Raw genomic sequence first — 14,605 nt, forward strand, 5'->3', positions numbered from 1 at the left:
AGGTGAGTAGGTGTCCTGAAGGTGTGGAAGCCGTGTGCAGCGGCATGGTTTCCAGACGGAGGCTGCAGTTTGAGCGGCGCTGCGCCCCCAACCGCTTCAACAGCACGCCAGTCTGAACCTTTTATTACTTTCTTCTCTCTTTCCTTCCATTCTTCTCCTAACAATTTCTGCATTTTCTGGGTGACGTTGATTTTTTTTACAGTTACCTTTCCATTTATATCTATCTCTGTTTTGTCAGCGAAGAAAAGTAGTAACGAAAAGGTCAGTATTTATTGCGATGTACATATTGGTCTGTAAGAGCAACACCAATTATGTTATAAAGTAATTTGATATAGTTATATGAAGCATTGTATATCCCAATTCACCAAAGTATATTATAAATAATTGTTTTTTTTTATGACTTAAATAATTTTATGATTACACTCTTAACTGTGGTTAGGTTGTTCTCAGATATTTTGGTTGCCGTCTAAAGTTAATTTTAATTTTGTCTGTTTGTTACCACTGTTTAAACAGTCTAAATATATTAGTAACAAAAGAAGTTGTTTAATAAATATAGATATAATAAAAAAAAATTCTAATAGTTGAGAAATTAATGAAGCAGTTTAGTTAGGGTTTATTAATTTGTAATAATTTAACAAAATTAAATATTGTTACTTGTAACAACTGTTCAGTTGTTAGACTATGATGTTAAGAAATATTCTTGGAATTCGTATGCTAGCCGTGTTGTCTGAAAGTCAGAATTTCAGGGCAGACAGACTTCAAGTAGACGGCCATTCTACTAACATTCAACTTTATTTAAAGAATATAAATATATGTAATGGATTTTCATTTTATTTTTTGTGTTAATATTTTACTATTGTTGAGATTGTTAATTATTGGATTATTTGATTTCATTGAAGAGACGTTGCGCATAATAGTATTTTATTCTTCAAAAATAACTTGAATTTAAATTCATGTAAATACACACACTACCATTAGTTCATACGGTACTAATCCAGTGAAAGATACTGGCGCCGGTGGTCAGGTATTATCTATTAAGTTTGTATTCTTGCTCAAACACGCGCCTTTTTGTGTGTGTACACCATCTAGTTTAATTTGTAAAAATCTCACTGGTATGTTAGATAGGCACTAGCGCATTTTCTCCAATCACCTCCTGCTAAATACCAATCTGAGTTCTTACCAAGGATATTTTGTATGTTTGTACACTTGTATACAAATATTGTTTGTACCAACCCTCAATTGTATAATGATTGTTATAAACAAAAAAGAGAACCAGCAACTTACTAAATGTACCTAATCTTAAAAGAGTTTCGTTGTTTTGGTATTATATAACTTTTTTAAGAAACCATGTGTTGTTATTGATTTGGTTGTGAATATTGAATGCTAGTGATGCGAGTATGTCGCTCCCTTGAGAACAATTTTCCTGTCCAAATACTTTCATCTCATTGCTGCGAAGAGTCTATTTTCGAAACAAATCTGGAGTACTCACACGACTTTCTCTTACCGTTATAAAAATAAGTATTGTTGCAATCGTGGGGGGGGGGCGGTAGTTGGTCTAATAGTCATGAACATGACTTAGGAAGTGGGAGGTTAGATCCAAAGGGGGCCGCAGTGGCGTAGGCCTTAAGGGCCACCTATTAGAATCTTATCTTAAGTGGAAGGTCCCCAGTTCGAATCCCGCGTATGGCTACTTTTTATTTGTTAGGAAAAAATTGTTTCCAGTAAAGTATGAGATTCCGCCCCCGGCCACGATACCTAATTGGTAGTTGGACGTTAAGCCCCGCCTGAAAAAAATAGGTGATTACTTTACTTCCTTGATTGCAGTTGGCAGAGGAAATCTCCTTTTGATCTCTTTAGAGTAAAAAAAAGTCGCTTTTAAAAAGTGGTGGTGCATTAATATGGTGATCAGCAATTTGCCAGAATACAGATATTTCATATTTCGCTTAGGCGCCAGCAGGAAATTTTTCAAAACCAATGAATCGAATAATCATCACCATCCTCTATTATCTAAAGATATTTCAATTTTTGTACTCGTTCTTATTTTGCATCCTACCACATTTTCGAAATCAGTTCTCAACGAAAGAACATGTTTGAAGACGACCGTAGGTGGTAGTAATTAGTGGTGGATGAGGTGGTAAGGGAATGAAAGAATAAGGTTGGATAATGAGTTGCTTCTGGGCACTAAGAAGTCTGAGGTATCGGCTGAAATTTAGAAATTGGCTTTTAGCACAGCGATTTCCAGGAAAATTACTGCAAAAATCGCTGCAAAGATTTTCTTTAAACCTCGTTTACTTACTACTCACCCGCGTAGATAATGTCACTTCAATATTTTGTTAGGACTCGCTTTCCGGAAAAATTGTCTGTTCTAGAATTTTAACTTATACATTCTTCAACTCCAAAGTTAAAAGTAACTAGTAAAAATCCTATTCCCAAAAACTGAGAAAGAACCTTTAACTACAATTATAATAAATAAGAAAGTCTTATGAGTGTTTGAAGCAGATTTTTTTGCAATTTTCTCAACTTTTTTAAAGTTGTTAAACACATCCCTTAAGATGTATGAAAATTATCTACATCGCTTGCCAAAAACATCTTCAGGAGAATAGTTTTGGTGCCCTCACAGATGTTAAGTAAAAGAACATAGGTAGTCAATATAAGGACCATAACTGAAATCACTCTTTTAATGTTTAATTATTTATAACCACATAAATTACACACATAAACTAAATATATTTTAGAGTACGATATATTTATTCACTTCAAACAATCTGCTTTTTTCGGTTCAAACATATTTAAAATTGTTCACTAAGTTTCAATGGGCTCTTCTGTTTCATCCATCACCTTCCTCAGAGAAAACGGTTGAAATGGGTAGCCAAGTCCCTCGTAGAATTTGCTCATAAATTCGACCCTAAAATATTGTTGAAACAAATTGAGTGGAACTGGAAAAAATGGTCACTTCAGCATAAATCGCCTTCATAAACTTTGAGAGGGCTGACTGTTACAAAAATCGTACATAGGTCAAGAAAACCAAAAGTCAATACTGAGCTAAACTTAATAAGAAACTTCTGAAGATGTTTCACATTCTGAAGTACAATAGGTGCTTTGCCAAAAAATCAATAAGGAAATAATGGAAATATTTTATTAAATAAAGTATCAATCTTGTGGCGGTAATTAAGGCTGCCCTAAAATACCTCATTCAGGATAAGAATTTATGAATTATGGAAACAATTCTTAGTTAATCAAAATATTTTTTTTAATGAGATTGGAACAACTAAACCAAGGACATACACATTCGGAGCCAAGCATGCGAAGATATGAGGCGTAACGAACTAGTTTAAATGATGGAAAAAAAAGAATGGCTTGCGTGAATTTACATAAACCAACAATAAGAATGAATCAAAAATTTGCATGGCGGAAAAATTGTCACTTTGAGTACGTACTTAATCTAAATGCATATTAATTTTCCAGAGAAAAATACCAACCAGTGCAGCCTCAGTGTATGCAGAAATGCAGATAAACCCTCCATCATGACGAGAATGGAGACGGTAAGTGCAGCCCAGACTGCAAATATTACATACAGAAGTACACTTCCTCCATAGTTTCGAAACATAAAGCCGTTCTGCATCACCATTGTCCACAATACTTCCGACAATTCTGAAATCAAATACAGATGGAAAACTTGTCTGTATTTTTGGAAAACGCTTAGAATGAGTACAATTAAATATCGAACATTACAATAGGTTTGTTACAAGCAATTTGTTGTTAGTTTCCAACTTGTTTTGATACCCTAGCACGCTAGTGCGGCTCCTAATTCGAATTAGAGTTCTCTTGGTAAGCTTTAATACTCTAGGCACACCCACAAATTTTGCAAGCAATTTTATTTTAACGTTCCTGTGCCCTGTAGTGCATGCCCGGGTAGTTAGTACATTTTAGTTCTCTGACTGCACTGAAACCAGTTGAAGTTAATTCGATTTTGTTGGAACTTACGATTAACAAACAATTGGCAATCGGTTTGAAATCTGTAGGAACATCAATTCCTAATTGCTTGGGTATTGTACAATCTCTAAGCAGGTCATAGCACATCACAGACTAATAACTGATATTATTAACCCATATCAATATGACATTCAGGAAAGGATTCGGAGAGCTACAATCTCCCCACAACTTTTGAATTGAATTCTCCAATTCCTACACCATTCGTTAAAGGTATCAATATGTTCTGGAAATGAATAATGGCTGTAACATAATCAATATGCCTTAATAGGGCGCAGTATGCGAAGTGGTGAAAGCGAAACATCATTGAGTAAAAGGGTGTGAATGTATGGTGAGCAAAATTATAGAGTCATACAAAAAAATGGGGTATAAAGATAGATTTAGTAAAAACTGTGTATATATGTTGGAGAAGCGTTTAGAACAATTTCAAACTTTTAGTGTTGATTATTTTTGATAGGAGAGGCAGGTGAGATTTTTAGTTCGTTTCTGATATAATTTACTTCATGGTCATTTTATAAAGTTTTTTTCTATAAAAAGTGTATTGATTATACTCATATTTGCAGGTATGCATTTGAATCAATGCATGAACTAAAAATTAAATAAAGGTGATTTATTTTTTTTCTTCTTCCATTTTTTGGTAATTAATTCCCAGCCTCTGGGTGTTTTATGTTTGCATTGCTTACTAGCCATCATCGGTGGTCCAATCAAAATAAGTCAGGGGCTGCTTATTTTAAGAAGCACACTATTGTAAGAAAACAGAGCTTACTAAAAATATTAAAATTCACAAGTTTTTTTGTTTAACTTCCTAAAACACATTTTAATTAGATTTTGAAGAGAAAAAATTAAGAGTTATTCAACCGTCTTCTAAAATATATAACGTTTACTTCGTTGGACTTAATAGTAAATTTAGAAGCATTTAATGAATTATAGCATAAGAAAGGGTTTTAAATTATGCATTTTTAATATAGGTGAGCAAAGTACGAATATTAGGTCGAAATTATTGGAACAGTTAAGATGATGGTCAGAATACCTGAATAAATACAGTATATTCCTGAATTCCTAGAAAATATATAAACAAGGAGTGGTCCTTCAATGAGCATGAACTAAATCTCTAAATTTAATTTGATAACAGAAAATAAAATATTACGATTTTAATAGGTTCATTGCAACAAGTGAGATTTGAATGCTCTAAAGGTAGTTGGAAAGACTTGAATTTTATCTAAATTTACTGCTCTCTATTTTAAATACAACGGGAGTAGCTACCTTGAATTTTATTATATGCAAATTAATAATTATGAAGAATAAAGTGCAGGGCTACATTTTTAAATATGTAACTAGTATGTACTTACGAGCATGCGCCAGCGACAGGGCCCAAAGTCGCAGATATGAAGCTGTGTGTGACACAGTGCTTAGTACATATTCTATAGTATGAATGATCTGATGAATAATGATTTCCATGGGAGGTTCATCTTCGTGGTCGGAGTGACCTCCATTTTCACTTTTACTGGATGGAGCTCCGGCAATTCCAGCCGAACCATTCAAAACCTGCATTTCGATAGACGTACTTTGCGTACCGTTCGATCCCTAAAAAACAATTTGTTTTTCTTTTTTTTTTTGTAAAATTTAAAGACGGAAATCATTTTTTTGTAACTGCTGACAGTAGATCAAAATTTTGAATTCTAATATTTCACTCTGAAACTTACCACTTTGCGGTCTCTTCTTCTGCTGCTGCACATTAGGATGTACATTGGCTTTCCGATCAGCATAACAGGAATACATAGCAGGGCAACCAATAGTAACACTAACTGCACAGTGTGCTATTCGAACAAATTAATTTTCAAAAAAATAAATGTACATTTACATGTACAATGGGTACACACAGTCTAGGACGAATCTAGGATTGATGACATTCTCGAAACCAAGAAAACATAAATCCAGACGTTGAATGGTTCATGAGGTGGAGGATTTTACTTCAAACTCTGTTTGTAAGACATTTTATTAAGTGGATCACATTCCAGGTTCAGTTGATGACATAAATATAAAACTTTCTTCTCTTAACACTCATAAAGGATCTAGCAATGACGGACTAGTTAACCTAGCCCTTAGTTTTTTAAAACTATAACTCTGGTTCTTAATAATGGTAATAAACAAATTCTTCTATCGAGAAAATTTCCTGAGTGCTAAAAACGGGTTACATAATTCCTATTTTCAATGAGAGTGATATCTATCATTACAAATTACCGAGCAATTTCAAACTTATTGTGACAAGCGAAAATAACTGAAAGTCAACAAGCCTCTTCTCTAATTTCTACTTACATACATATATAAAACTGGAATCACACGGTTTGAAAACAAAAGTCTACATTAACCACTTATTCGCTTATGCAGAACACTCTTTACAGTTTGGTTCAATTATTGTGGATTTCCAGAAAGCTTACCTTAGACTAAGTAATTATCTGCAGCGTTCAGAGTTCGCTATTTAAAAAGGTTGGCACATTTTGCTTCAAAAACTCTGTTAAGTAGTTACAGTTCATTTATTTTTACCCCTTAGTTTGTAAATTAAGGTTATAACTACTTATAAGAATAGTTTTCATGAGAGTGTATATTGGAACTACAGTCAGAAAAACTCTTTCTCTTACATATGATTTGTAACTAGGCTTTTCTACTGTAAATGAACTTTAATTTCACTTCATTCAGGTTTCTTAATTTTTCTGACTTTTAAAGATGATATAGCATTTGCCATTAAACCATCTCCACATCATAATTAGGATTATGTTTGCGAGGATTCGGTTGCCTGCATATACCTAAATAAACTATTATTTTTTATTAATAAGATGAAAACCGAAAATTTTACTGCAATGTGAAATTTCAAAGGAAGGCCATTCTTTCATTTCATATCCCACCATTTCCTAGTGAGACCCTTAATAAAATTTGTTTGGAAAAATGATTCATTAAAAATTGTATTCGTGTTCTATTTATGAAGACGTTTTTGAGAAATTCACACACATACCGTTTTCTTAAATCAACTTTTTTGGACTCAGGGGTGCCGCAAGTTATACTCGTATTTTGGTGAAAACTCAAAATCGAAAATTTGACGCAATCGCAATACTTCCTCTTAAAAAGTAAGAGAAAATAAAAATTAAGGGCATTAAAATTTGTCTAAAAGTGTATTTGTAAAACTTTAATGTACTTACCTGTCCAGGGTACATGAAAAGGTCGCATTTTTTCTCAGGTGGCTTATCAGTTTCTTTATCTTCTGGAGTCTTAACCAACATCATGTTGATGAACATGATTAAAACGGATGGCGCGCACCGAGCGCTTCTCTTCAGAGCTGCAACAAAGATTACTTTAGAGCTCTAATACAGACACTGCTCTCTTAGTCACCCAACCCACAGAAAAATCTTTAAGCCTACCTACGATAATTTGTCAGGTATTTACGGTAATTCTTTCAGATGTTACATACCGTTACGAAGAAGGTTTTTCCTATTTACTCATTGTAATATTAATTTTTAGTTAATATTAACACGTTTGTAAGAAGGGCTAATGCGTAAGTGCTAAAAACGCTCACATACCACTAGAGGGCCAGACTGGGCCAGCTTTCATTATGAACGGCTAGCAGTTCAGCTTTCCTTCATGTGAGCTTTTAAACTCAGCTAAAGAAGAATCATAAGTAATCTATAAAACCCTAGACTGTCCTCTAATACATTACTGGAAGTTGGCTGTTAAGCCTGCTAAAAAAAAAATTGACTTAATAAAGCCCTTGAGGACATTCGAAGATAACAGGGTTATCTAGAAAAGACAAATATTTCTGTCAATTACAACATATCGATACAGTCTCCTTTCTTTAGATGATCAATATAAATGATGATGAAGTTGCAGTCACAGCAATCATAGAAGCGCCTTCCAAATTATTCGGAGTAGATTGCTCCTGCTCCACTGGAGGGCCTTTTTTATAGTCATTTCTTAATTAATTTAAATAAATTTGAAGTACAGTTTTAATTTTACATCTTCTGCGTGTACCTATTATTGATTTAGAACGGTATTTTACGCATTTTATATTTTATATTTATTTTATGCATATTACAACGGTTTGAAATGCATATGAGATCTTAAAATTTTATAACTTTTAGTTTTTAGAAAATGTAAAAAAAATTAAGGAAGGAAGATTATTTATTGCCAATTTCAGTCATGATTTTTTATTTTATTTTCTGCCTATGGACTAGGTCATCTTCAGGGCTCTAGCTTGTTGACACTAGGGCAACGAACACTACTTTTGCTATTTTAAAGTAAATTACATTTTTAGATCCATTTTTTTTTTTTTAAACCTAGAAAGAAAATAAAATATACCATGTTGATAAAAAAATAAATTTTTTGACTGGAATAATATAGTTATTTATTTTGAACTGAATTTTTTTCATAAAAAGTACGAACACTTACGGTTTTCTGCGGCGTACATGACGAACTTCATAAACATCATGACAACCATGTAGAGGAACAAAAGAATTAGGAACAATACCTGGGGTAGAAATTCCAGAACTATATAAACAGCTTTGCGAAAGTGTCTGAAATTATACAGTTACATATCAAATTAAATAATAACAAAATTCTAATAATTTCTTAATCACAAATGTTCTTAATACTGTGATATTGAATCGTACGTCCTTAACGAACTATATTCTCCTGAGCGGGGAAAACATTTTCCCTAGAATTCTAACAAAATTTACCAGCAAAATTATTTTCATGAAGCTACTAATAGGATTAAATGAGTGAAATTTATAAAGTAAAGAAATCGCCTTTCCGGTGTACCCCACATTAAAATTTTTATAAATGCTCACTGCGCTTAATCAATTGAAGAATAATGTAATAAACGCACACATCCAAAGTCCATACTAATTAATGTGCTTATTTTGATAAAATTCCGAATGTCAGGAAAAAGAAAAAGTAGTTGTTGGTAGATGAGATTGAGTGAGGAGTATAACTACAATCAGTATTGGTAACCTTAAAATACAAATAAAAGTCATTACAACAAGTTCAACAAAATAATGCCACGATTTTATATCGGTGTCACGAAGAAGACAAGGCAAAAAGTAATAGCTCAAGGCTGATCTGATTTGAAGAATACTGAAAGAAAGGTTCGCTGTGTCCACCTACATAATGAAAGGAAATCTTTCATCTTTCAAGAAATGTAGATGGGATTGTCTTTTTAAACGGCAACAAACGCATGAAAGAAGTGGGTAAAAGGAAGTTGTTGAAGACATCAAGGGTAGCTGTAGAAGAAGTAATTAGAAGCAGTAATAAAAGTTGTAAGAGAGTGTAAGATTAGTGTTCTACGAGTGTGTAAAAAAGGAACTTTTGAAAATTAAATGAAGTTTTTGTTTACGTAAATTGTAAATTAAATTCATACGTTTCAGTACAAGCAAAAAAGTTTATATTTTGTCACCTAAATAGCAATCGATATTTTAATCTTAATTTTTAAATAGTTTACAAAGCAAGAATTTGCTGGCTTATTTTAAAAAAATTATATTGAGACGAAAATTTTTACCTAGTTCTTAAACTTAAGAATCGTCCACAGATCACTATTCGATAGAAAGGAATGTTTAGTTATTTACTTTCAGAACAAGAAGCCATCTACTAGTCCAGTGATAGCGAACCTTTTGAGCTCGGCGTGTCAAAATTTTGGAAAACCCTACCTAACTTCTGGCGCTGTGTCAATATAGAAATATTCAAAAATTTTTGAAATTTGCAATCATAGTAAAAAAAAAAAGGTTTATTAAATGATGCACTTTATGGTAATTGATCTGAGAAAAGTTTACAAGATACTTATTCTCAATTATTACCGTAATTTCTTCAAAGTACTCGCTAAATTATTTAAAATTATATAATAATTTTTTGTCCCTGTCATTGCGTGTCACCATTGAATGCGTTTGCCATCACTACTAGTTAGAGCTAGTTTTGAAAAGGATTCCAATATTCTTAAGATTTACCTTAACTTTATTTAATATTTTCAACTATTAACTTACACATGGTTTGCAGTGCTGAGGAAAACCCCGAAGATCATGTGTACGACCCCGAGGATGATGGATAACTTCATTTTGTATGTATTTAGAAATATAATTTTGTTCTCTGCCAACTACAAACAAAAAAATTAGAGGTTGAAAAAAAGAGGCTTTTAAAATTAAAATTTTTGTGATTTCTTACTCATCGTTTTAAGCTTAAATACTAAAAGAAGTTTGTTTTCGTTAATATACTGTACAATAATTTGTTTAATATTAAAAAATCGTGTACTAAAAAATTAAAGTAATATCTAGTTTTTTCTTTTACTTTTAACTACCAAGACATTACTCTTAATATCAAATAATTCTTAAATGAATTTAAAAACACTATCACACCACTAATAACACTATTAACCGTAATAATTCAAGAACTTTTATGACAAAAAACGAATGGCTGACGACTCAATGAAGTTCTCAAAGGGAACTGTAATGGTGTCACCTCACACAGAAACGAATTTGTTGAAATTTTATTGAACGGAAAATGGGAGAGGCATTTCTCTTCTGACGAAATCATATCTGACTTCATAAACTAATCTGTATATTCGAAATCAACAACCATTAGGACTGATCACCACGATAATAGGATTAAATTACAGTGTCCAGCAAAGCTGGACTGAAGTCAACTTACAGACCAAGTTGAATGCCAGCTGAATCCAATAGTTAAAACTATTTACTTTTCTCCAAATAGAAGCTCTGACTTAAACAAATTTCGTATGTTCTTTCATCGTTAGGGAATACATTTATTGCTGGTGGGGATTTTAACGTCAAACACCCCATATTTCAAAGTAGGGTTAGCAAACCCAATAGAAACTCATCTTCAAAAGGTTATTGTTGGTAATAAGTATCAATTCATAATTGATAATTATTGAAGCAATTATTGGCTACGCCAGGAAGAAACCTACCTGAGATACCTAATATTACATGGGCTATTTACTATTGTACCCACTATAGACGACTTGTCAGAACATTCACCCGTCTCATTGACTAATTCCTCACACTCATTCCTTTAGATTTAGTAAAAAGCGGAAAGAATAGACTGGACAAAATATTGGAATCCGAAAAAGTAAATTCCTTATCTCTAGAAATGCACAATTTATTTTTGTCCTTTGATTTTTACAGTAAATAAATCTGTAATGTTCTAGGGCAAATATGTTGCATAAGATAATATAAATTAAACCAAAAATATTAAATTACGATGAAATATTGAGCCCAAAATTTAAAAAAAAAAAATAAGTTTTTCCAGTTATTTCGTTTATAATGTGAAATTAATTCAGATAGAGAGGTATATTTCAGATTAAATGGCACTATTTTGGGCCCTAATAAGGCCTTCTTCAAGGTGGAAAGTCCTTTACAGTTTGCTGCGTGAGTAGAAATCCTGCCGTCTGATGAAAAAGTAATTCAATACGCGGACGATATCTGTATTTATACAAGTACTCACTCGCACTATAGAGGTAGAAATCGAAGCTGGTGTAAGAAATTAATAGTGTTTGTTAATGTTAAGAATAAAATACAATGAAGAAATAGACCAACACACCAAGGGGTTGTAATCGAAGGAATAGTCTGTGACTTGTAGAAATAAATTAAAAATAATTTTAATAAATCGTTTCCTTTATGATGAAATGCGTTAACGCCAACATGTACCAGAAAATAATGTGGTAATCTAAAAAATAATCTATTTTGGTTTTGAAAGTATTAAAACCTTTGCATTTACTTCCAGGGTGAGTTTTATAAAGTTACCTTTTGATACAGGATTGGGTATCGAAAGCAAAAAGCATTAAGAAAAACGGTAGCTTTCTTGCACTAAAACGTTTGCCACAAGCTGAATTGTAATGACCAAATTGTCAACTCTTCATTTAATAATTATTATAAAAAAATTAGCGCTCTGGGTTTCCCTGAGCCACATTTTGAGTTTCTTTCTCAAATAAAGAAGTTAAGGCTAATAACGCTAATTCGTTAACCAAGTAAAAAAAATTCGCTTATTTCTATCTGGAATAAAGCATGAATTCTCGGAACCTAAATATTGTGGACTCTGTAAATCTGGCGAAGTTGACAATTTACAGCAACTCCTGATTACTTGCTCTGTTTTTCCTCATCAGACACCAATATATTGCTACATATCTCACTCAAAACACAATGGAATCTTTGCTAGTGATAAGTAATGAAAAAAAATTATTCTAGAATAAATTACCTGCCAGACAGGATCTATTCCAAATGGATAAGGCTTCTTATTATAATCATCAGTGGCCGGATCTAATTGTAGCATTTCGTTAGTAAAAACTGTGGAAGTATTATAATTAATTTTCCATGATGACCCAAAGATATTCAGAGATCTTGAAAAGATATCATTGTAGATAAAGCCGGTGTACATGGAGAAGAGCCCCATCATGAGCACTATATATCGTCCTGCGAAGAATATGTTCCAAATCTAAAACAAACAACAATCTAAATTCACAATCCAAACCTTATGGCAGTGTTCACACTCATGTTAGTATGAATATAATGACCTCATTGTTGGATTTTTGTTTGGTGAGCGCCTGTTCGCGCAGGACCATCCACAATCCAAATACTGCCAGAATGATGCCATGGCCCAGATCACCAAACATCACCGCGAAAAGAAATGGAAATGTAACTATAGTGTACAGAGCTGAAAGATTTTTGACATTTTTCACTTCTTTATTTCCCCCAAAACATAAAATAAACCAATCTATGACGATTCATCATTTACCTGGGTTCACTTCTCTGTAGGATGCAATACCATAGCTGTCTATAAGATTCTGAAATCCCTGAGTAAATTTATTTGTCCTGTTGAAGGTGGGTGGCGGACCACAGGCTTGAATCACATTTAAAAAGGAGGGAATTGAACTGCCAACTGATTTCTGCAAAGTGAATCTACATTGAAGATATCTTAGACCCGAAGAGGAAAGGTGAACATCAAATTACCCGGCCAATGTCGGTCGGTTTGGCGGAAAAGCAATATATTAGAAAAATTAAATTTACTGCTACTATAAATAACTAAAGAAAATTCTGAACAATTATATTTTAACTAATTTTTTATTTTTATTTTATTTTTTTATTCGACCATTATGCCATACATAGATGCCCAAAACCCCTTGCTTGATTATGCTCTGTCCATTTAATCCGAATCTTGCAGTGCTCGTCTCATAAGTTTTTCCTCATGCCTTACCACCATTTCTTTTTCGGTTGGTCTCGTTTCCACTTTTCTGCTTGAACGTACAGACTGGAACAGCTTCTTAGGTCATCTCTTCTTTCCCATTCGCATCATATGGCCGTACCACAGCAGAAACCTCGTATCAATGGAGTGAAATACCTCATTTAGGTTGGCATTCTTCTTTATTTCACAATGGAGAACATGCTCCAGCTATATCCGACCGGACGCGCGCCTCGAAAAATCCATTTCTATCGTCTCTTAATAATCTAAGTCTCTACGCCGTAAAAAGGGAATTATAAAAGAAATAATGTTTTCTTCATTTAAAGGCTGACTTACTTATCCCATGTAAGCAATTTAGTACCCTCATTATTCGTCTGTCCTGAAATACTTTTTTTTCTTTTTTAAATTAAATGAAAATAACCTACACTATCTTCAATTGTAGGCCGCTCTTATTTTCTGTTAGTTTAATTAAAACCTAATTTTGGAGGTTTTTATTTATTTTAATTTTATTTAACTAATTAACTTATTTTTTTGAGAGGGGGGAGTTAACTTAAATGTAATCTATTAATTATTATCTCTTTTAAATAATAAAAATATAAAAAAATAATAATATAAATAATAGTAATATTAATAATTATAAATAAAATAATAATAATATAAATAATAATGAAAACAATAATAATATAAATAATACTAATAATAGACAGGATATATTTCGTCTAGGCTCAGAATAAAAAAGCAGGTTACTCTTGTTGTGGCAAGAACTTTCCACTTTCATGAGATGTCTGTTCGACTGGGAGACTAAAAAATTGTTTCTTCCTTCCATTTCGTCCACCAGCTGGTCAACGAAGCCAGCTCATCCCCAAAACTCAAAACGTGACCGTCTTTCTAGGAAAAATTCGCTTAGTCGTAATGAGAAAGTCCACTCACAAAAATGTGGAAAAAAATTGTTAAGCTATAGACGGATCTTATTCGCTTATTTTTATATTTTCCAAAGAGATCCAGAGAATAGAGAGTGGGATTTTAAGAAACCACAGCTCGGCTGGTTACAATGGTGAGCTTCCAAGATTGTATGTTCCTGAGGGCAAGGCAGCAAAGTAGTATGGCCTTTCTGTGTACTGTTTCTGAATACTGTTTTCACCTGCTATGACAAGCACTCCTACGTTCCATCCGTCATAAAACCTGCCCAGAAAAATATTCTCACACGTTTAAAACTGCATCTGTCTTGAAAGTGGGAATAAAGTTGCATTCTAAATCTTTTGCGAACAAAATAAATTTCTTTTCAAACAAAGAACTTCTTCAGGTACTGAAAAAGCAGTACATATTTGCCTTGTCTTGTAATTTAAATGATTCAGTTGAGATTTTAAGTCCCTATTAAAGTACAATTTTTGCA

The 14,605-nt window shown here is 32.9% G+C and overlaps 2 protein-coding genes across 15 annotated transcripts in view; one reads left to right on the plus strand and one right to left on the minus strand.

Annotated features, from left to right (window-relative positions):
* Positions 1-4,620, plus strand: part of osp (myosin phosphatase Rho interacting protein outspread) — a 63,769-nt gene extending 59,149 nt beyond the window's left edge. For all 8 annotated transcript variants that reach the window (XR_012461620.1, XR_012461621.1, XM_074139193.1 and 5 more), the window contains one exon: positions 1-4,620. Coding sequence is in view for 5 of the 8 variants with exons in the window: in XM_074139193.1 (XP_073995294.1) it covers positions 1-116 (116 nt within the window). In the remaining 3 variants the exon portion in view is untranslated.
* Positions 2,665-14,605, minus strand: part of Vha100-2 (V-type ATPase subunit a family protein Vha100-2) — a 25,689-nt gene continuing 13,748 nt past the window's right edge. For all 7 annotated transcript variants that reach the window (XM_074139208.1, XM_074139206.1, XM_074139203.1 and 4 more), the window contains 10 exons: positions 12,769-12,919; positions 12,548-12,687; positions 12,232-12,468; positions 10,011-10,120; positions 8,428-8,552; positions 7,185-7,321; positions 5,694-5,807; positions 5,340-5,574; positions 3,480-3,651; positions 2,665-2,905 (listed from right to left, as the gene is read on the minus strand). In XM_074139208.1, coding sequence (XP_073995309.1) covers positions 2,803-2,905; positions 3,480-3,651; positions 5,340-5,574; positions 5,694-5,807; positions 7,185-7,321; positions 8,428-8,552; positions 10,011-10,120; positions 12,232-12,468; positions 12,548-12,687; positions 12,769-12,919 — 1,524 coding nt within the window. In that variant the 3' untranslated portion in view covers positions 2,665-2,802. The remainder of the gene's footprint in view (positions 2,906-3,479; positions 3,652-5,339; positions 5,575-5,693; positions 5,808-7,184; positions 7,322-8,427; positions 8,553-10,010; positions 10,121-12,231; positions 12,469-12,547; positions 12,688-12,768; positions 12,920-14,605) is intronic.

Source organism: Rhodnius prolixus, unplaced genomic scaffold, assembly GCF_049639745.1.
Source record: "Rhodnius prolixus isolate KJV_2025 unplaced genomic scaffold, Rpr scaffold_23, whole genome shotgun sequence".
Classification (NCBI taxonomy): Eukaryota; Metazoa; Arthropoda; class Insecta; order Hemiptera; family Reduviidae; genus Rhodnius; species Rhodnius prolixus.